The 24,100-nt window shown below is 36.9% G+C and overlaps 1 protein-coding gene across 1 annotated transcript; it reads left to right on the forward strand.

Moving 5' to 3' along the window:
* The first annotated feature begins 6,019 nt into the window (after window positions 1-6,019).
* blvrb (biliverdin reductase B) lies at window positions 6,020-20,344 on the forward strand. The gene is made up of 5 exons (XM_062062122.1): window positions 6,020-6,239; window positions 9,001-9,162; window positions 16,585-16,674; window positions 16,736-16,867; window positions 19,988-20,344. Exons 1-5 carry the CDS (start codon window positions 6,155-6,157, stop codon window positions 20,140-20,142), a joined length of 624 nt encoding a protein of 207 aa, XP_061918106.1. The 5' UTR covers window positions 6,020-6,154; the 3' UTR covers window positions 20,143-20,344.
* Window positions 20,345-24,100: the final 3,756 nt, after the last annotated feature.

Consider the following 24,100-nt stretch of genomic DNA (forward strand, 5'->3'; position numbering starts at 1 on the left):
TCCCACCCACACAACCATCTGATTGGTACACACGCAGCATTGTCCCACCCACACAACCATCTGATTGGTACACACGCAGCATTGTCCCACCCACACAACCATCTGATTGGTACACACGCAGCATTGTCCCACCCACACAACCATCTGATTGGTACACACGCAGCATTGTCCCACCCACACAACCATCTGATTGGTACACACGAAGCATTACCAGCCAATCAGCAGTGCGTATTCAGAGCGCATGTAGTCAGCGCTTCAGCGTGGAGCAGATAGGTGTTTAGCAGGTGAGCATCAGGCAGCGGACTCTCCCCAAATGATAATAAACACCTCCCAGACAACTACTAGTAACATCACTATGAGCCCGTTGACCTACTAGAAACTTAAACTGCAGCTCAGCTCGCTCGCAGTCCTGGCTTGAGGTGAAGGCTAATTACCTCTCAGTTCCAGCCACATCGACCCCTTCTGAGCGCCTATTTTCAGCTGCTGGGAATATTGTAAACAAGAAAAGAACCAAAGAATGTAGACATGCTAACCTTTCTTCATTACAACTGTTAGTCACTCACTGGAATGAGTAGAATTGGTTATTGTGTATTGTGTTGGACTGGATGTTTATTTTGCACATTTTAAAAGCAATACTTAATGTTTACAGTGCTCCAGAATATTTAGATTGGCACTTTTTTGTATTGGATGTTTACCTTTATTTTTGCACATTTTAGCAAATAAGCAATACTTTCACTTTTGTTGAAATGTTTACACTGTTGTTACAGAATATTTCGTTTTGCACTTTTTTGTATTGGATGTTTATCTTTATTTTTGCACATTTTAAAGCAAAATAAGCAATACTTTTACTTTTGAAATGCTTATACTATTGCAGAATATTAAGATTTGCACTGGATGTTGACTTTTATATTTGCACATTAAAAAGCAAATAAGCTACTTTTAATTTTGTTAAATGTTAAAAGTTTTAAATGTTTACATTGTTACAGAATATTTAGTCATGTTGTTGTCAATGTTGACTGAGTGGCCATACTTCTTTTTTTGTAAATAAAAGCCATGCCTTTTGAAAAAACGGGCCTACATTTATTTTTTCATCTTCATTTTGAATAAAAAAATAATCGGTAAAAGGAAAAACAATCTATAGACTAATCGAAAAAAATAATCTATAGATTAACCGATTAATCGAAAAAATAATCTATAGATTAATCGATAGAAAAATAATCGTTAGCTGCAGCCTTAGTACGAATTGAGTAACCCCTGGCTGCAGCCCGCAGATCGAGGAGGGGCTTATTTTCCCTCAATGTGGGCGGGCTCAACGTTGAGCCCGCGGAACCAATCTGGTGGCGGAGATCCGGCACAGCACAATGACTTAATATGGAAAAAGGTTAATGTATTTGATAGACTTAGACATTCCTACTTTTAACTTGTCAAATGTGTTTTTTTTACCATGAAAAAAAAAAAAAAAAAAAATATATATATATATATATATATATATATATATATATATATATATATATATATATATATATATATATATATATATATATATATATATATATATATATATATATATATATATATAAACCATAGCATTTACCATGAAAAAAAAAGAATAATAATTATATACAAACCATAGCATTTCCAAAAGAGTATAGACACATATTATTTTGCACACTCAATTATATTAGCTAAGTCAAATAAACCAAAGACAGAATACTTTGCATCATTGATTTTATTTTTCACCCCAGGTTAAAAATGTTTGATCTGTAAAGAAAAAAAAAATGTTGTAGCCTAGCCAAATACATTCCTTAAGCTTCCATAAATGTTTAACAATGGCAAGTATCAAGGTATTTTTCTGGCCCATAACAAGCAACCCTGTTCCTTGTTTCCAGTTCTGTTAATTTTCCACTGTCTAGAAAGGAAACAGATTGCGGTTCTTATAGGCACAATAACAATGCAAGATGTAAAACTAAGGTAATTGAAATAAGTGGAGGAATTACGCTTTAGTCTAGCAATAGTTGACTACAAGACTAATTAATCACATGACCTCTCACCTGTAGCCCTCCTTGCACTCGTCGCCGTTTTCTGTCCTGCAATCGGTCTTCTTCAGACCTTAGTGATTTAATGACAACATACATTCACTATGAAAACATTCATGTTGGTCTGTTGACCGTGAGTAAAACATTTTTTTTGTGATTTGTGATATTCAGAGCACTTACGGCATGGGGAAGTTCTTCAGGAGAGCGAGACACCACCATCTCCTAATTTGCAGCATGTTTTCCTTTGAAGAAGGAAATGCAGGAAGATGTTAATATCCATCCATCCATCCATATTCTACCGCTTATTCCCTTCGGGGTCGGGAGGGGCGCTGGAGCCTATCTCAGCTACAATTGGGCGGAAGGCGGGGTACACCCTGGACAAGTCGCCACCTCATCGCAGAGATGTTAATATGTTGTAAAAAAAATAACACCTTGTACACTAAGCATAATGTGTCACGATTTACACATACCTCTCTGAAATCACAATTGGCCCCCATTACAATGTACAGAGTGTACTGTAAGCCAAGAGGTACTGCTTGATATAATGTCAGGCGTATTCCCAAGGATACATTTTTTTCAATACAAATGAATGTGGTTTTAATGTAGCAAGCAAACATTTTGACAGACAACAGCAATGCTATAACATGCTGATTTGGTCTTACCATCAAAACAAACACGCCACAGTTGTTGGAGCACCCTTGCTTTGTTAGGCCCTGAGGTGTGAACAATGTATTTTAATAAAAGTATGGCAAGAAAATAGTAAAAAGTTAGCAAATGCTATTATGTAATGTCTCACCTGGACATCATTCACACCAAGCTCTCTCCAGGGGCCAGAAGAGAGGCTGTGAGCAACGTGTCTGTACAAATAATAAGCGAAATAAAAGTCACTCAACTTCAATCAACTTTTGATTGAAAAGCACGCATAAACGCTTGGAACAAAGCCTGAACTGAATAAGGAAGAGGTTGGAACTTCAAATCAAAAAGTTTTCATAACAGGCTTAAACAGAACTGCCCGTCTCAAAAAAGATAAATAGTTCTGTTTCCATCTGTTTAAGGAATCAAAATAGTTGGAATATGGAATTGAATATTTTAGATCAAATAAAAACAGAACCATTAATTAAAACAAACAAAGGACAAGTGGTTTAAAACAGAACTACCACTGTCCAGGAGGTGCCCTAAAAACCTGAATAGACTGGTTCTACTCTCATCTCTCCAAGACATGAGACAGCTAGTGGAAGAAAACAAAGTCTTAATACGTGTATGATTATATGAGTGACATTCATAGATAACCACAGTGGCACAATAGTTAACTTTACCAGTTGTTCCTGGCTGTCTTGGAGTTTCTGTCCCCAGTATGCAGTGTGTGCTGAAAACTTGTGGAGACTAGGGAAGTCTCCATGAGGTCTCTGCTCACTGTCATCATTTACTAGTGTAGAAAGCAACAACCGAAAAATAAAATCAAGTGTGAAATGTCACATTTCTCATTTGAATGATGTGCAAAATAGAGCCAAAACTTTTTGATTTGAAGTTCCAACCTCTTCCTTATTCAGTTCAGGCTTTGTTCCAAGCGTTAATGCGTGCTTTTCAATCAAAAGTTGATTGAAGTTGAGTGACTTTTATTTCGCTTATTATTTGTACAGACACGTTGCTCACAGCCTCTCTTCTGGCCCCTGGAGAGAGCTTGGTGTGAATGATGTCCAGGTGAGACATTACATAATAGCATTTGCTAACTTTTTACTATTTTCTTGCCATACTTTTATTAAAATACATTGTTCACACCTCAGGGCCTAACAAAGCAAGGGTGCTCCAACAACTGTGGCGTGTTTGTTTTGATGGTAAGACCAAATCAGCATGTTATAGCATTGCTGTTGTCTGTCAAAATGTTTGCTTGCTACATTAAAACCACATTCATTTGTATTGAAAAAAATGTATCCTTGGGAATACGCCTGACATTATATTAAGCAGTACCTCTTGGCTTACAGTACACTCTGTACATTGTAATGGGGGCCAATTGTGATTTCAGAGAGGTATGTGTAAATCGTGACACATTATGCTTAGTGTACAAGGTGTTATTTTTTTTACAACATATTAACATCTCTGCGATGAGGTGGCGACTTGTCCAGGGTGTACCCCGCCTTCCGCCCAATTGTAGCTGAGATAGGCTCCAGCGCCCCTCGCGACCCCGAAGGGAATAAGCGGTAGAATATGGATGGATGGATGGATATTAACATCTTCCTGCATTTCCTTCTTCAAAGGAAAACATGCTGCAAATTAGGAGATGGTGGTGTCTCGCTCTCCTGCAGAACTTCCCCATGCCGTAAGTGCTTTGAATATCACAAATCACAAAAAAAATGTTTTACTCACGGTCAACAGACCAACATGAATGTTTTCATAGTGAATGTATGTTGTCATTAAATCACTAAGGTCTGAAGAAGACCGATTGCAGGACAGAAAATGGCGACGAGTGCAAGGAGGGCTACAGGTGAGAGGTCATGTGATTAATTAGTCTTGTAGTCAACTATTGCTAGACTAAAGCGTAATTCCTCCACTTATTTCAATTACCTTAGTTTTACATCTTGCATTGATATTGTGCCTATAAGAACCGCAATCTGTTTCCTTTCTAGACAGTGGAAAATTAACAGAACTGGAAACAAGGAACAGGGTTGCTTGTTATGGGCCAGAAAAATACCTTGATACTTGCCATTGTTAAACATTTATGGGAGCTTAAGGAATGTATTTGGCTAGGCTACAACATTTTTTTTTCTTTACAGATCAAACATTTTTAGCCTGGGGTGAAAAATAAAATCAATGATGCAAAGTCTTCTGTCTTTGGTTTATTTGACTTTGCTAATATAATTGAGTGTGCAAAATAATATGTGTCTATACTCTTATGGAAATGCTATGGTTTAGATATATATTTTTTTTAATTGTTTTTTCATGGTAAAAAAAAAATACATTTGACAAGTTAAAAGTAGGAATGTCTAAGTCTACCAAATACATGAACCTTTTTCCATACTATGGTTTATATATATATTTTTTTAAATTGTTTTTTCATGGTAAAAAAAAATACATTTGACAAGTTTTTTTTGTGTTTTTTTTTGCAAATATTTGTATTGAATTTTACAGTTAAAATCACATTTAACAGTCATACTTTGGTCACGCAAAACCTTCATACAATCGCACATCCACTCATACCCACTCACATGCACACTTGAGGAGAGAGGTGCACTTAAACTTTAACAATTCAAGGTTTACAGTATAAACAGTATTAGAAAAGATACCCAGATATTGTATATATATATATATATATATCCATCCATCCCGCTCTGGCTCAGGATCAGCTACAGGCTATCCAGACCATAGTGGATGAACATTCCTCGGCATCAAGGATCCTCAGGAAGTGATCCCAAGATCACCTCTCGAGGACCTCTCCACTGTTCACACTTAAAAAAGAAAAGGAAAGTCACAGAAGTTGATCAGATGTAAAACAATACAAAATAAAAAGACACAAAAAATAAATAAATAAATAAGCAAATAAACCGTGGCAAGGCCATATCAGAAGTAACAAAAAAAACACAATAATAGTGTAGGATCAATACAGAAAATAATGAAGATAATAAAAAAGGAATAAAACTACAAAAAAGATGGCAGATACATTTGACAAGTTAAAAGTAGGAATGTCTAAGTCTATCAAATACATGAACCTTTTTTCATACTATGGTTTATATATATATATATTTTTTATTGTTTTTTCATGGTAAAAAAAATACATTTGACAAGTTAAAAGTAGCTTTATTGACGTTTGAGAATGTGTGCTGCCGGATCTCCGCCACCAGATGGAGCCCGCGGGCTCAACGTTGAGACCCGCCCACATTGAGGGAAAATAAGCCCCTCCTCGATCTGCGGGCTGCAGCCAGGGGCACTTGGAGTTAACAAATGTTTAAAAAAGTACGCTGTACCTTTAAATAGTCAGGAAAGGGAGGGGGCGAGTGGGGGTGGAGTCTAATATGCGGAAGCGGCCCCCGAGTCTCGACTTGCCACAGAATGGACACACTAATGTGACTTTTTAAAGAAGAAGACTTACACTCCGACTCTCGGGACGATCTCAGCTGCGGACAATGTCTGACTCCATTAAGAATGTGGCCATTTTTGGAGCGACGGGAATGACCGGCCAGGCCACCGTGCCCCTCGCGGCGGCTGCAGGTTAGAGATGACGTCACGCCTCCGTGACATAACAGAGGTTCTGGTGTGAGGGATCAATATTATTGTCCAACTTTTTTTTACTATTTTATAGATTAAATCTATTAATATAGGTTTTTAAATCGTTTTTTTGCAGCATGATTATGCAGATAATGTAACTAATTACCTATATATGCAGCTGAGAATAATTTGGCAGAATTGAACATGTTTCTACTGTTAAATATGTACAGATAAATACATTTTGTGTTGTATTGACTTAGTGTATTTACATTGAAAGACAGATACATTATGACACGCCACCTTAGGGGTGTCCAAAGTGTGACCCGGGGGCCATTTGCGGCGCGCAACACGTTTTGTAACGGCCCGTCGCACACTGTAGAAGTACTATTAGTAAGAAAACACACGCAATAAACATAAAAGTGGAATAAAAGAGCAAATCTAACGATACACTGGGAATTTTTTTTATTCCAATAGAGTAGTTAAAGTACAAAAATGTTAAGTTAAGAGTGTATAAAAACCTTTCAGATTCTTTCTTTCTTTTCTTCTTTCTTTAGTTTATTTCAAACATGAACACACTTACAGCATAACACATCACACAATTTCATATCATTCACTTTACATCATGTGCGAAAAGGAGTAGGAAGAAGCAAAGCTTATTTAATCCTACCCCTTTCCCACTTCAGCGCATTTACAAATATATACATCATTTACTGACCTTTTTATAATAGAATGACATCTGTGAATTAGTATATACAAAAGTTTTGTAATATGTAGTGAAGTGAAGTGAATTACATTTATATAGCGCTTTTTCTCAAGTGACTCAAAGCGCTTTACATAGTGAAACCCAATATCTGAGTTACATTCAAACCAGTGTGGGTGGCACTGGGAGCAGGTGGGTAAAGTGTCTTGCCCAAGGACACAACGGAAGTGACTAGGATGGCGGAAGCGGGGATCGAACCTGCAACCCTCAAGTTGCTGGCACGGCCGCTCTACCAACCGAGCTATACCGCCCCATGTAATCAATTAATTCATTCATTATTAATATACTGGGATGAAGAATATCTTATTTTCAATAAGGTTGAAAGTAATTCTCATAATTCTTCTTCTTTGTACTTTGTCCATCCATCCATCCATTTTCTACCGCTTATTCCCTTCGGGGTCGCGGGGGGCGCTGGAGCCTATCTCAGCTACAATCGGGCGGAAGGCGGGGTACACCCTGGACAAGTCTTTGTACTTTGTAAGCACTATTAATATGAACAATTCATATTTCTTTCTACTTTTTTTTTCTGATCAACTTCAATCCTAAATAAAAATAGCAAACATTTCATGTTTTTTTTTTATTTAATTTTAACCCTTTGAATACCCATTATATATATATATATATATATATATATATATATATATATATATATATATATATATATATATATATATATATATATATATATATATATATATATATATATATATATATATATATATATATATATATATATATATATATAAAGGAGTACTTGAGAGTTACCTCATATATTTCTGTTTTGTTTATTGTGACAAGTCATTGTATTAGAAGCTAGGACTTGGTAAACAAAATATTTATTAATAAAGTGTAAATTAATTATAGTATTTATTATTTGATATACAATGTATTAATTATAAAATTAATTAATTGAATATTATAATACACACTAATACATTTATAATACGCACAAAAAGGGACAAGCGGTAGAAAATGGATGGATGGATTATTAATAGTTCTTTTCGCCAGTCCCTCAGCCCTTTAACATTTATTATAAGGATGATAAATCATGCATTTAAAACATTTTTTTTTTTTAAATCAATATATATATATATATATATATATATATATATATATATATATATATATATATATATATATATATATATATATATATTTATTTTTTTAAATGCATGCATCCTTATAATAAATGTTAAAGGGCTGAGGGACTGGTGAAAAGAACTATTAATAATCCATCCATCCATTTTCTAACGCTTGTCCCTTTTTGTGCGTATTAAAGTGTGTATCATAATATTTAATTAATTAATTTCATAATTAATACATTGTATATCAAATAATAAATACTATAATTAATTTACAATGTATTACTAAATATTTTGTTTACCAAGTCCTAGCTTCTAATACAATGACTTGTCACAATAAACAAAACAGAAATATATGAGGTTTATGTGTTTTTAATCTCAAGTACTCCTTTTTAGATAATGTTGACCAGCAAATACATTGTTTTAGACTCCAAAAGAGGGTCTGGTCTGTATGGGTGTTTATTTTGATCAAGCAAGCAAGTGTTTTGGTCAGATCCAACACATTTGCATGCAGAGACCACCAAATGTTCTGTGTATTTTGTGACACACTATAGACCAGTTAGCTAATTGCTGAGCTAATTGATAAAGCTGCAGTAATACTTTGATAATAAATAACTGATTGGACTAGGAATTGTTGTCATTATTCATTATAGTCCTTGTATGTGTGCACCAAAGAACAGCTGAGTCATGTTTAGACTTTCCAGGGTTACGGCAGAGAAGATAACGTAGATATGTTGGTTATCTTGGTCGTACAGGAGGGGCGGAGTCACACTGACCGTTTGGTCGTCAGGTGAAACTAAAGCTCATGAGCTCAGACAAGCGGCTGAATTCTGATTTGGACACCAATTTCCCCCCATAGGTTATAATGTAAATAGAAATAATCTGTTACAGGGTCAAACTCACCTCCTACTCCCCCCTACAGGTTATGACGTGACAGTGCTGGTCCGGGACCCCGCCAGGCTGCCCGCCGACCACAAGGCGTCCAGGGTGGTGGTGGGGGACGTCCTTAATATGGAGGACGTGAAGAAGACCATGGAGGGCCAGGACGCCGTCATCATCGTGCTGGGCACCAGGAACGACCTGAGTGAGCTGCATCACATCTTCAATACGTAAAAGCAGGGGTGTCCAAACTTTTGCCACTGAGAAAAATGATTCATTCATTCATGGGCCCATTGGATATTTTTCATATTCAAAACAAATAGCTTTCCTTGGTTTTGGTAAGTCTTAAAGGTCCCAAGTACCCCAAAATGTCAATAAAGTGTTAAGTTATATATAAATATTTGTTTTACTTTCAACATTTAAATATCTATGGATCCACTTCAGATCTCTCTGTTGATACAAGGTTTACATTTTATTATGCAGGCAGTACACAAAATATGCTATATTTTCCCCTAAAAAAATTTCTAAGTGAAATCTTTGATGTTGACTATTTGGAGCATTACAGGTCAATAATTCGTAGCCTTTATTTTGGTTCAATATTGCTTTTTGAAAAAATCAGTTTCAAAGTTTATAATGACATGGGGGAATATGTATTTTTTATAATTTTTATTTTTATTTTTTTAGACATGTATCTCGTGCGCACGAGAAACTTTTTATAAAGTTATAAAAAATAAAAACATTTATAATTTTTTAATATATTTTTTTTAGACATGTAACTCGTGCGCACGAGAAACTTTTTATAAAGCTATAAAAAAAATTATTAAAAAATTATATTTTATTTTTTTATAAATTTATAACTATCTCGTGCGCATGAGATACATGTCTAAAAAAAAAAATTATTATCCAAAAAATTATTTCCCCCAAGTCCCTTTAGGGCAGGGGTCGGCAACCCGCGGCTCCAGAGCCGCATGCGGCTCCTTGACCACTCTGATGCGGCTCAGCTACATACATGCCGACCCCCGATTTTCCCAGGAGACTTATGGATCTCAGTGTCTCTCATAGATTACTCCCAGGGAAAAAATAATTCTATTTACACTCTAATTACTAAATAAAGGGCGTGCCCTAATTGCACTGCAGTAATTGTCCTCTATAGCATTTACATACAGCGTGCCAGTTCAGCCACATGTTGCATGTTGTTATTACTTGCACACACAGGAGACAGCAAAGCATACTTACTCATCAGCCACACAGCTTACACTGACGGTAGCCGTATCAAACAACTTTAACATTGTTACGTTACAAATATGCGCCACACTGTGAACCCACACCAAAAAAGAATGAAAAACACATTTCTGGAGAACATCCCACCGTAACACAACATAAACACAACACAACCATTACCCAGAATCCCATGCAGCCCTAACTCTTCCGGTCTACATTATACACCTCCGCTACCACCAAATCCCCCCACACATCAACCCCCCCCCTCTCGTGCGTTGGTTGAGCGGAAGAGTTAGGGCTGCATGGGATTCTGGGTATTGGTACCGTCAGTGTAAGATGTGTGGCTGCTGAGGTAGTACGCCTTGCTGTCACTTACGTGAGCAAGCTGAAATTGCATTCTATGTGTGGTCGAGCAGGTACACTGTTAGGGCAGACTGTAGAGGGCGCCAAATGCAGTGTCATCACGCTCTGACATTCGGGAGTCTCCCGGGAAAAATGAGAGGGCTGGCAAGTATGACGTATGATGCTATCAAGCGCCATTCATTCAAAACTCGCGGGCTGCACTAACATCAAATTTCCACATTAAAGTGCGTGACGGTGCGTGTGTCGGAGACCGCAGGTTAACATAGCACAAAGCATTTAAGCTTTGTATGTGGTGGTTTTCATTTTAAATTTAAAATTTTTTTTGTGGCTCCCATTACTTTCTTTAATTTGTGAAACTTGCCAAAATGGCTCTTTGAGTGGTAAAGGTTGCCGACCCCTGCTTTAGGGGCTCCGTAGGCCCCCACTCATAAAAGCGTTAAAAATGAGTCAAATATATATTATTTTTACTTTAAACTCTTAAAGGCCTACTGAAACCCACTACTACCGACCACGCAGTCTGATAGTTTGTATATCAATGATGAAATCTTAACATTATAACACATGCCAATACGGCCGGGTTAACTTATAAAGTGACATTTTAAATTTGCCGCTAAACTTCCGGTTCGAAACGCCTCTGAGGATGACGTATGCGCGTGACGTAGACCGGCGAACACGGGTATGCCTTCCACATTGAAGCCAATACGAAAAAGCTCTGTTTTCATTTCATAATTCCACAGTATTCTGGACGTCTGTGTTCGTGAATCTGTTGCAATCATGTTCATTGCATTATGGAGAAGGAAGCTGAGCAAGCAAAGAAGAAAGTTGTCGGTGCGAAATGGACGTATTTTTCGAACGTACTCAGCAACAACAGTACACAGCCGGCGCTTCTTTGTTTACATTCCCGGAAGATGCAGTCAAGATGGAAGAACTCGGATAACAGAGACTCTAACCAGGAGGACTTTTGACTTCGATACACAGACGCCTGTAGAGAACTGGGACAACACAGACTCTTACCAGGATTACTTTGATTTGGATGACAAAGACGCAGACGTGCTACTGTGAGTATGCAGCTTTGGCTTCTAAACATTTGATCGCTTGACCGTATGTGCGCAACTTTTTTTTGCGTATGTACGTAACTTTTTAAAAATATATAAGCTTTATGAACCTTGGGTTAGGTGAACGGTCTTTTGGGCTGAGTGATTGTGTGTGTTGATCAGGTGTTTGAATTGTATTGGCGTGTTCTATGGAGCTAGGAGCTAGCAGAGGAGCTAGGAGCTAGCGTAACAAACACGCAGGTGTTTTTATGCAGGATTAATTTGTGGCATATTAAATATAAGCCTGGTTGTGTTGTGGCTAATAGAGTATATATATGTCTTGTGTTTATTTACTGTTGTAGTCATTCCCAGCTGAATATCAGGTACCGTGAGTATGTAGCCTTGGCTGCTAAACATTTGACAGCCTGACCGTATGTGCGCGTCACGTACGTAACTTTTTAAAAATATATAAGCTTTATGAACCTTGGGTTAGGTGAACGGTCTTTAGGGCTGAGTGATTGTGTGTGTTGATCAGGTGTTTGAATTGTATTGGCGTGTTCTATGGAGCTAGGAGCTAGCAGAGGAGCTAGGAGCTAGCGTAACAAACACGCAGGTGTTTTTATGCAGGATTAATTTGTGGCATATTAAATATAAGCCTGGTTGTGTTGTGGCTAATAGAGTATATATATGTCTTGTGTTTATTTACTGTTGTAGTCATTCCCAGCTGAATATCAGGTCACCCCCGGCTCTCACAGCATCTTCCCTATCTGAATAGCTTCAACTCCCCACTAGTCCTTCACTTGCACTTTACTCATCCACAAATCTTTCATCCTCGCTCAAATTAATGGGGAAATTGTCGCTTTCTCGGTCCGAATCTCTCTCACTTCATGCGGCCATCATTGTAAACAATAGGGAACTTTGCGTATATGTTCAACTGACTACGTCACGCTACTTCCGGTAGGGGCAAGCCTTTTTTTTATCAGATACCAAAAGTTGCAATCTTTATCGTCGTTGTTCTATACTAAATCCTTTCAGCAAAAATATGGCAATATCGCGAAATGATCAAGTATGACACATAGAATAGATCTGCTATCCCTGTTTAAATAAAAAAAATTCATTTCAGTAGGCCTTTAAATCTCTAGGTCAACTTCAGATCTATCCATTGATTAAGTTATATATTTCTAAAATGTTTTCCTATGTTTTATGCCCTTTTTGCCAAAGAAAACATTGTTTTATGTATATGACAAACACACACAAAATGCAATATTTTCCCCAAAAAATATTTCAAAGTGGAATATTTCATGTAAAGTAATTAGAGCCTTAAATAGGTCAATAATTCATGACATTACTTTGGAGAAAAAAACAATCAGACTAAAAGTTTTGAGTATCCAAAAGGCCCCCCACTCATAAAAAATGTATAAATATGTCAATATATATTTTCACTTTATAACGCTTAAATTTGTAGATCAACTTCAGATATATTCATCGATTATAAGTTATAATTTTCTTATGTTTTATGCTCTTTTTGCCAAAGAAAACTTGTTTTATTTAAAGGGGCACTGCACTTTTTGGGGAATTTTGCCTATCGTTCACAATCATCATGAGAGACAAGAACAAACATCTTTTTTAAAAAGATTTTAAAGATGATTAAAAAAAAAAATGCTTGGATGCGGTAATAGGAGTCACTGTTGTAGCCTTCAAAACCCTCCATCCACATTTTATATACACACTGCAAGTCTATATATAATTTAGTAACAGACACCTTCATAACAATATGTAATAGGTTTTATATACACTCTGCAAGTATATATATAATGTAGTAACAGACACCTTCATAACAATATGTAATATGTACAATATACACACTGCAAGTATATAAATAATGTAGCAACAAACACCTTCATAACAATATGTAATAGGTTTTATACACACACTGCAAGTATATATATATATAATGTAGTAACAGACACCTTCATAACAATATGTAATATGTACAATATACACACTGCAAGTATATAAATAATGTAGCAACAAACACCTTCATAACAATATGTAATAGGTTTTATACACACACTGCAAGTATATATATATATAATGTAGTAACAGACACCTTCATAACAATATGTAATAGGTTTTATATACACACTGCAAGTATATATATATAATGTAGTAATAGACACCATCATAACAATATGTACAATATACACACTGCAAGTATATAAATAATGTAGTAACAAACACCTTCATAACAATATGTAATATGTACAATATACACACTGCAAGTATATATATATAATGTAGTAACAGTCACCTTCATAACAATATGTATTATGTTTTATATATGTAATGTAGTAACAGACACATTCATAACAATATGTAATATGTTTTATATACACACTGCAAGTATATATATAATGTAGTAACAGCAGTGTTGGGACTAACGCGTTACTTACTGTAACGCCGTTAGTTTCGGCGGTAACTAGTAATCTAACGCCTTATTTTTTTATATACAGTAACTCAGTTACCGTTACTGCATGATGCGTTACTGCTTTATTTTACGTTATTTGTATGTAGTATCGGCTAGAAACTGAAGATCTGAGTGTGTTTTATTGGAGCGCTCCGGTGGAAAAGAAGAGGCGTGCTTTCCCCCACCCACAGAAAGCACGCCTCCCCATAGGGGAGACGTTCCTCCAGAGCCGTACTTCGGGTCTAACAACCTTCACTTTACCCGGAAGAGGGTCTTTACAGCTGAGGGTGAATGACGAGCCCGGCGGTTTGTTGCAACTTTGTGACTTTATTGCACGCAGCCATCCACCAAGCTAGAGCACCTACACGCACTCACTGTCGCCGCTCCCTCACCTCTCTCGCCCACTCACTCACTGATGTCACTCACATCTCATGCTGTCATATCTTAAAGGGCCACACACACACATACGCTACTCTCATAACAACTAACAGGCCATCATGGAGAAGCCAGAAGTCGAGTTTTTTAACACGGAGACATTCTCAATACTTTTCTTTTGTCGAGCACAAAGAAAATAACATTTTAGTTAAATGTAAGTTGTGTCTTGGATCAAAGATCCTATCTACTTAGAGTTAAAGCAAAAGATAGCTTATCTCTTGCCGTAATTAGCTTTTACGGCTAATACCAAAGCACACTGATTAGGGCTGCAACTAACGATTCATTTGATAATCGATTAATCTGTCGATTATTACTTCGATTAATCAATTACTAATCGGATAAAAGAGACAAACTACATTTGTATCCTTTCCAGTATTTTATTGGAAAAAAACAGCATACTGGCTCCATACTTATTTTGATTATTGTTTCTCAGCTGTTTGTACATGTTGCAGTTTATAAATAAAGGTTTATAAAAAAAATAAAATTAAAATAAAATATTAAAAAAATAATAATAATTGCCTCTGCGCATGCGCATAGCATAGATCCAACGAATCGATGACTAAATTAATCGCCAACTATTTTTATAACCGATTTTAATCGATTTAATCGATGTGTTAGTACGCTAGAAAGAGTTCCTCAGTGTTCGCTCTTACAATAACTATGTCGCTACAGCTTGGTTATTATACAGCTTACAGAACATAAATGAAGTACTGTTCACGGTTTTTGAATGCATTTTTAAAGTAATTTAGAAGTAGAACTGATTGCTCCCATTAGCTGCATTGCTAGCTCCCTAGAACGGGACGATTTTTACAAGTTAGACTGCAAAAAAACATTTTCTGTTCTTGTCTCTCATAATGATTGTGAATGACAGGCAAAATTCCCCCCAAACAGTGCAGTTCTCCTTTAAATGGCGATAAGTGAGATATTTGATGTGAAGTAATTGGATAATAATTCATACCAACATTGGTTTTAATTAGAGATGTCCGATAATATCGGCCTGCCTATATTATCTGCGGGTAAATGCTTTAAAATGTAATATCGGAAATGATCGGTATCGGTTTCAAAAAGTAAAATTAATGACTTTTTAGAAAACGCCGCTGTATGGAGCGGTACATATCCAGTAAAACACGGACATAGGGCATACTTGCCAACCCTCCCGATTTTCCCGGGAGACTCCCGAATTTCAGTGCCCCTCCCAAAAATCTCCCGGGGCAACCATTCTCCCGAAATTCTCCCGATTTCCACCCGTACAGCAATATTGGGGGCGTGCCTTAAAGGCACTGCCTTTAGCGTCCTCTACAACCTGTCGTCACGTCCGCTTTTCCTCCATACAAACAGCGTGCAGGCCCAGTCACATAACATATGCAGCTTTTACACACACATAAGTGAATGCAAGGCATACTTGGTCAACGTTAACACTATTACAAATATGCGCCACACTGTGAACCCACACCAAACAAGAATGACAAACACATTTCGGGAGAACATCCGCACCGTAACACAACATGAACACAACAGGACAAATACCCAGAACCCCTTGCAGCACTAACTCTTCCGGGACGCTACAATATACACCCCCCGCTACCACCAAACCCAATTCATGGTAAAGTTACATTGTTTAATGCATCCAGCGGGGCATCACAACAAAATTAGGCATAATAATGTGTTAATCCCACGACTGTATATATCGGTATCGGTTGATATCGGAATCGGTAATTAAGAGTTGGACAATATCGGAATATCGGATATCGGAAAAAAAGCCATTATCGGACATCTCTAGTTTTAATTAATTATAGTTATTTAAGCAATGACAGCTTTAAAGTAAAAAACAGCCTGCATGGCAGCTTAGGGCTATTAGTGTCAATATTGCAACATTTTCTCGTTACATTTCCTCTGTCTGCTCTTTTATTCCAACTGTCAATGTTTTTTTGTTTGTTTTTAAAAAAAATAGTATTTCTAAAATGTGCCGCTCTGGGCCGCAAATGGCCCCCGGGCCCTACTTTTGACACCCCTGTTTTAAATGCAGAATGCTTTGGCAAGAATATAATTCCTACACATCACCATAAACGGACAGGAAGTAGCACACAAACCGTTTTGTTCTGCCCAGGTCCGACCACCATGATGTCTGACGGCACCAAAAACATAGTGGAGGCCATGAAGGCTCGTGGCGTCCGCAAAGTGGTCGGCTGCATGTCGGGTAGAACCGCGCACAATCTCAACCAGCTGCTTTCCACCTGTTTAACTCTCCTCCTCCGCAGCCTTCCTGCTGTGGGATCGCGCCAAAGTCCCGCCCCGTCTGCTTCCCGTCACGGAAGACCACGACAGGATGTACAAAGTCCTGAAGTCGTCCGGTCTGGACTACGTGGCCGTCATGCCGCCTCACATCGCCGGTGAGTGGAGAGTAGAAAATAAAATACTGCACTCAAAGGCAGCTTCACATACTGATACTAATATTAACTCTTACAGTATATTGGGGATAGAGATGTCTGATAATATCAGACTGCCGACATTATCGGCTGATAAATGCTTTAAAATGTAATATCGGAAATTATCTGTATCGGATTCAAAAAGTTAAATTTATGACTTTTTAAAACGCAGCTGTACGGAGTGATACCCGGACGTAGGGAGAAGTACAGAGCGCCAATAAACCTTAAAGGCACTGCCTTTGCGTGCCGGCCCAATCACATAATATCTACGGCTTTTCACACACACAAGTGAATGCAAAGCATACTGGGTCAACAGCCATACAGGTCACACTGAGGGTGGCCGTATAAACAACTTTAACACAGTTACAAATATGCGCCACACTGTGAACCCACACCAAACAAGAATGACAAACACATTTCGGGAGAACATCCGCACCGTAACACAACATAAACACAACTGAACAAATACCCAAAACCCCTTGCAGTACTAACTCTTTCGGGACGCTACAGCATACCCCCCCTCCCCCTCCGCAACCCCCGCCCACCTCAACCTCCTCATGTCCCAAATTCCAAGCTGCTGTTTTGAGGCATGTTAAAAAAAAATAATGCACTTTGTGACTTCAATAATAAATATGGCAGTGCCATGTTGGCATTTTTTTCCATAACTTGAGTTGATTTATTTTGGAAAACCTTGTTACATTGTATAATGCATCCAGCGGGGCATCACAACAAAATTAGGCATAATAATGTGTCAATTCCACGACTGTATATATCGGTATCGGTTGATATCGGAATCGGTAATTAAGAGTTGGACAATATCGGAATATCGGCAAAAAAGCCATTATCGGGCATCTCTAGTTCCTTTATTTAGAAAAGTATCGAAAAGTACCGAAAAGTATCGAAATACATTTTGGTACCGGTACCAAAATATTGGTATCGGGGAAACACTACGCGCAACACATCTCATCTGCCTGTGTTGTTGTGAACGACATCATGGATGGAAGATCAATGTGCAAACTGGACCGCAGTCACAACTTGAAAGGCTTTCTCTTTTTTCCAAACAGCCTCAAGTGTTCGCCACATGTCAAGTTCAGAACAGCAGCACACTTCCCCCCGCCCTTCACAATAAAGCGCTGTGCGCAGCATCCGGTCTCACTGCGCTAACAACATACAGGTTTTTAAAAATGTACTTAAATTCACACAATTAATATGCTTGGACTTCAAATACTGGTCAAAATGATCCAAAGCTAGATTGCACTAATAAATTGAATTTATGACACACAGAGCATAACCTCTATGGTGGTAAAATAAGTGCAGAAGGTAAAAATAAAATAAAACTGTTTTTTTTTTAACATTGCTTTTGTTATTTAGATGTATTGCTGTTACTAATAATATGTATTTATATTTGTTTTCTAATTTATATCTGTTGTTCTTTTAAATTATATTTAAAGTTGTAGTTTTGGTGGCACAATAAATACTCATGTTTTCAAATTAATGAATAATCATGAATTCAATCAAAAATAATTGTTATTATTTTTGCCCAGCCACAAAATGTGTTGCTGCAAAAAACCTTACAGAATAAAACTTGGGTCCGAACCATTTGTTTTGCTTTTCATTGCATTTCTAAAGCGCCATTGGCCGTCATCGACTTTTACGTCATTACGTACCAGACCCCTCCCACCGGAAGCCACCACCAAAAATTACCCATTTAATTCCAAACAGTAAATATGACAAAGTGTACTCTTTTTATAATAATAATATATTATTGGATTACATTTATATAGCAAAATGAAACCCAACATTGAAAATGCATGATTATATTGTGTAATGACTGTACAGTTTAAAATTGTAGTTATAATCGTTGTCCCAATTATATAACACTGCTATAAAGTTTGTAATCTGACACAGCAAAAAATAAAATAATGCATCAAAATACATTTTATTACTAATCTTATGTATATTTAGGCCTGATCTTTACCACAGTACCCCAGCCATTTAACATTTACTGTATGGTTAATAACCCATTTAATGCAAATCTTTCAAAAAGAAAAAAAACTGACATAATTGTATAAAATGAGAATTAAAAGGGTTTTTAAAAAAAAAAGACATTTGCTATTTTTATTTCGGACTGAAGTTGATCGAGGGATCTGAGAGAAAAAAGTAGAAAAAAATAAGGAGCCAAAGGACTTTTTTTGTCCTTTATCTACTCTATGGCTTTAAAATTAAGTAATTCCCAGAGAGTGAAATATGTAAGAAAATTATTTTGAGATTAACCAATCAGTGCATCTGGAAGGGAAATAAGCGAGTTCTGACCTCATTGTGTCCTCAAACTCTTAACTGGTGACAGGGATGGGCACCGAATCCGGTACTTTTTTGGCACCGACTGAATCCTTCCGGTCCTATTGGGCATTCATTTACATAAAGTCCAACGCTGGCATGTTACGGTACCTGTGTGACATCACTCCAGCAGAACTGAGAGCGGACTCAGCCAAACTACCTCTAACTAATGTTGTAAATGTCCATGCCAACAAAGCAATTGACTCAATAAATACTCCAACGTAAGTAAAGTAAGGCTCCACTTTTTCAAAAATGCACTAGCTTGATGCTAATATAAATTGATTTTGCTATTGACATGCTAGTGATTAGCATTAACAATTTTACATGGCGATTTCAACACCTCCTAATGTGTTAATGAAAACTACAACTAAGATGCACGTTACAATCAAACAGCTGGTCTGTAATAAGTACAATACTTACAGTATTAACACCTTTTAGGGCACAACAAAAGACTAGACAGCAAAGACTGAATTAACCAACACACCATAAACTATGTCCTGGACTTGCAACTGTAATTTAGACTTAAATGTGATAATAAAACAAGATATAACAACTTGACAGCAGTTACCATAATCAGCTCATTTTTAAATGTTGCAATAAAAATGGAATTTTTATTATCAAAAACACTTAATATTTCCCAAAAGTACCAAAAATGTGCGGGAATTTTTACCGTATCGGTTCGAACGTGAACAGTACCTATCCCTAATCGGCGGTATATATCAACAAGTATTTTCTATTTCTGCACAGGCGATCTCCCTCTGACAGAGAAATACTCGGTGGCAGAGAACATGCTGAAAGGACGAGCCATCTCCAAACACGACCTGGGACATTTCTTCGTCAAGTGTCTGTCCACCAGCGAGTGGGACAGCAAGACCGTGGGCGTGTGGGGGGACTCCGTATAGTGCCGCTAGTCACTAGGCTTCCTCTCACAAATTATAAATCACAATAACACTTTTGTTCACTATAATTCTGATCAAGACAACATTGTATTGGGACACATTTCAAATACGTACCAAACTTTTCATTGCACTTCCAACAAACAAATGTTTTGTTTTGTGATTTGAAAAAAATAATATAGTACTAATATTATAAAAACTGTGTGAGTTGTCCAATTTATTCAAATAACAATGCAGATATACTTCTTGCCTACATAAGAACACACATAGCTACAGTTGTCCTTGCTACATCGCTTATATTTTGGCGTAATTACATCACAGCTTTGTTTTTTTAACCATATTGTACACATTTTTGGCATGAAGGATGTGTTAAATCAGACCGGGGCAAATTAAGCCCCGGAGGCCTCATGCGGCCCGTTAAGCTTTTCAATCCGGCCCGCTGGACTTTCCCAAATAATTTATTTAGATCTTTAAGATGGAAAGTGTAGCTGCCATTATGATGTTTTCTAATGACCGTAAGTCTTGAACTATACAAAGTATTTCAATGGTTGGAATCTGAGCTTTTGCATGATATTCATAGTTACTATGGTAATCTAATTAGTTACTATGGTCATCTAATTAGTTACTATAGTAATCTTATTAGTTACTATGGTAATCTAAGTCACAGCAGCTCAGACGAGGCACCAAGCAGTGTGGGTGGGGAGCGTTTCCACAGAGTGTTTCCAGAGCGACCAGCCAGAAATGTGGGTGTCAGGGACAGACGCGGAAGGAGATTTTTACAACAAAGTTCTAAAGCTTAGAGATGTATCAGATTGTAGGTGTTTTTTTGGGGTTTTTTTACCATACGCGTTCATTTTTTGGCTGTTTGTTGCATTTTTTTGTGTTTCGCTTGATTGTAAAATATGTGGATGGAGAGGGGGTGCGACGTTCATGTTGTCAATATTCAGTGTTTTATCCTTCATAGTTAATATTGTAAATCCCACATTCTTTATTTTCATGTACATTTTGGGTGTCTCATTCAGTAAAAAACTGTACAATTCCATTCCGTTTTTTAAGGCGGTCTGTCATAACGTTTTTAGCATTCAGACCTTATTGTGAGGTTTTGTATTAGTGTTCCTAAAGATCAGATATACCGGCCCCCAGACACATTTTTTTCTGTAAATTTGGCCCCCCGAGTCAAAATAATTGCCCAGCTCTGTGTTAAATTCAGTGTTATGTTTTACAGTGCAGTATTTGTCCTATTTTCTATTGTTATACTGTGCCGTTTGATTATGATCAAGCGGCATTTTCACTTCAGGGTTTAGGGTAAACACTGCTAACGGCAATAGCGGCTAATCTTGACACGCAATGCTAATAACACTGCTAATGTTCGGACTGTTGTTTTTGTAGAACAACTTAGGCCCGTGATTTCTGCCATTTCTAATTACCCAGGATGTGACAAAGTATATATATGCCGTAGCAATGAAAGGATCCTCCAGGCTACCGGTGAGTAAATTATAGCCCGATTTTAGCTAATTATTATGCTATTAATTGTTATTTAAAATTAGACTGACCATACGTCCTCTTTTCCCTTGACATGTCCTCTTTTGCGGGGCTGTCCGGGCGGAGTTTCATAAATGCCTCAAATGTCCGGCATTTTGAGTTAGAGTTGCGTGTATTTTCAATGTACGTTTAGGGTTAAGAAGGGGTTGAAAACAAAACAAATTGTGGAGGTGTGCGCACGCAGCAGCATTTGTGAGGGAGGGGCGGAGACAGAGAGCGAGAGAGTTATGATAAACGCGCATGCGTCGCCAGGCTCTGCTTTTTATCCATAGATTTATCAGATTTAATTTTTTATTATCTATAGCAGGGGTGTCAAAAGTGTGCCCCGGAGGCCATTTGCGGCCCACAGCTAATGTTTTAAAGGCCCACGGCACATTCTAAAAATACTATTAAAATAAACAAAAACATAACAAAAGTGAAATAAAAAAGCTTAAAGGTTAAATGTAATTTAGAAAAAGTTGCAATGTTGACTAATAAAACAAAGCTGTTTTTTTTCTTTCAAACTGTCATTGCTCAAAACATAATATTGAATCAAAATCAATGTTATTATGAATTATTGACCCATCCAAGGTTCCCATTACTTCACATCAAATAGTCCACTTTGAAAAATATTTTTGGTGGAAGATTGTGCATATTTTGTGTGTTTGCCATTGAAAAAATACTTTTGTTTGACAAAAAAGGGCGGAAAACAAACAAACAAAATAACATAAAAAACAAACATTTTGAAATGAGGGATAGATCTGAAGTTGATGTAGACTCCAGAGATTTAAGCGTTAAATATAAAATGTATGTATGCCCTGGCACACCATTATCATCATTTCATGACCCAAGCAAAACACTTTTATACTGAAATAAATACACCTACAACTTATTAAATAAAAACATAGAAAAAAATACCAGCAGCGGTAAAGTTTAGATCCATGAAGGAAAGAAGAAAGTGAATAAATGTTTTTAACTGAATACATTTACATATGTATACAAATGTTTTTGTTTTTTTTATGAATTAAGTAACGTTTATGACAACCTTTTTCCAAAACACAATATAGAATGTGAGATATAACAGGATAATGCATACGTTATCATTTGTTTTCAAAACGCTTACAAAAAAGTGGAACCCCAAAAATTTACTGTGGTATCTCATTTTGAGAATTCCTAGCGCCAACACTGCTGTCAACAGAGGAGAAAAAATGCTTTATTTAAATAAATATATTATTTATAAAGCAAGTTCGAGTATAATTGGCAAATTTTCACCTAGTCCCGGCGTTGGCGTGCTGCCTGCCTTGGCACGCATATATGTGTCCTCTTTTTGGGATTTCAGAACATGGTCAGTCTATTATTTATGTTTATACCAGAGCTCTTGTTACGTTTAATAACTCATTTAGAAGGTTGTGAACAGTTTATGTATGCTCTTTGAAAATATTCCGATTTATTAATGATAATCCTACTTTGCGGAAATTCACTTACCACGATCAGGCCTGGAAACAATTGGCAGCGATAAACAAGAGTAAAGTCATGAGATTAACACAAATTGACACTTTTCTGAATATATATTAGGGCTGCAACAAGTAATCGACTAAATCGATTAAAAAAATAGTTGGCGATTAATTTAGTCATTGATTCGTTGGATCTATGCTATGCGCATGCGCAGAGGCAATTTTTTTTATTATTATTATTTTTTTATAAACCTTTATTTATAAACTACAGCATGTACAAACAGCTGAGAAACAATAATCAAAAATAAGTATGGTGCCAGCATGCTGTTTTTTTCCAATAAAATACTGGAAAGGTTAGAAATGTAGTTTGTCTCTTTTATCCGATTATTAATCGATCAATTGAAGTAATAATCGACAGATTAATCGATTATCAAATTAATCGTTAGTTGCAGCCCTAAATGGAACATAAACTTCTCAGAGTGCCATGAAAATGATGCTTCACTTGGCTTCTTTCATAAGACTCGTTTCATTTTGTGGTGAGTCATTTCATTTTTGAGGTTCTGGCTACGTCATTAAATCATGGTTGTGCAACTCCCGCCAACATATATTATAAAAAAAATACGGCCAGGAAGAAGGCGGAGTCACAGTTAACGGAAATCCAAGAGTCGTACCTTCAAACTAAAACTAGTGTCCAAAGAGTGAGTTCACTACATCGTCCTCATAGTTTAAAACAAACTGGCTATCATTTACCACAGAAACAAACGCATTAATTAAATGAACTAACTCAGTCTGTGGGCTAATATTGCTTAGTTAATATATCTTGTTTTTAACCTTTAAGGCGTTTAGTGTTTTATTTTGAAGGCTCTTTTAGGAAGCTAGTTTTATGTTAAACATCCGGTGTCGCCGTCAGACTACTTTTCCCCCTCTAAAGTTGACTGTGATTGGCTCCTTGACTGTAATGTGGCAAAGGTCGAGTAGTGGAATTTAAA

The sequence above is a fragment of the Entelurus aequoreus genome, linkage group LG10, assembly GCF_033978785.1.
Source record: "Entelurus aequoreus isolate RoL-2023_Sb linkage group LG10, RoL_Eaeq_v1.1, whole genome shotgun sequence".
Lineage (NCBI taxonomy): Eukaryota > Metazoa > Chordata > Actinopteri > Syngnathiformes > Syngnathidae > Entelurus > Entelurus aequoreus.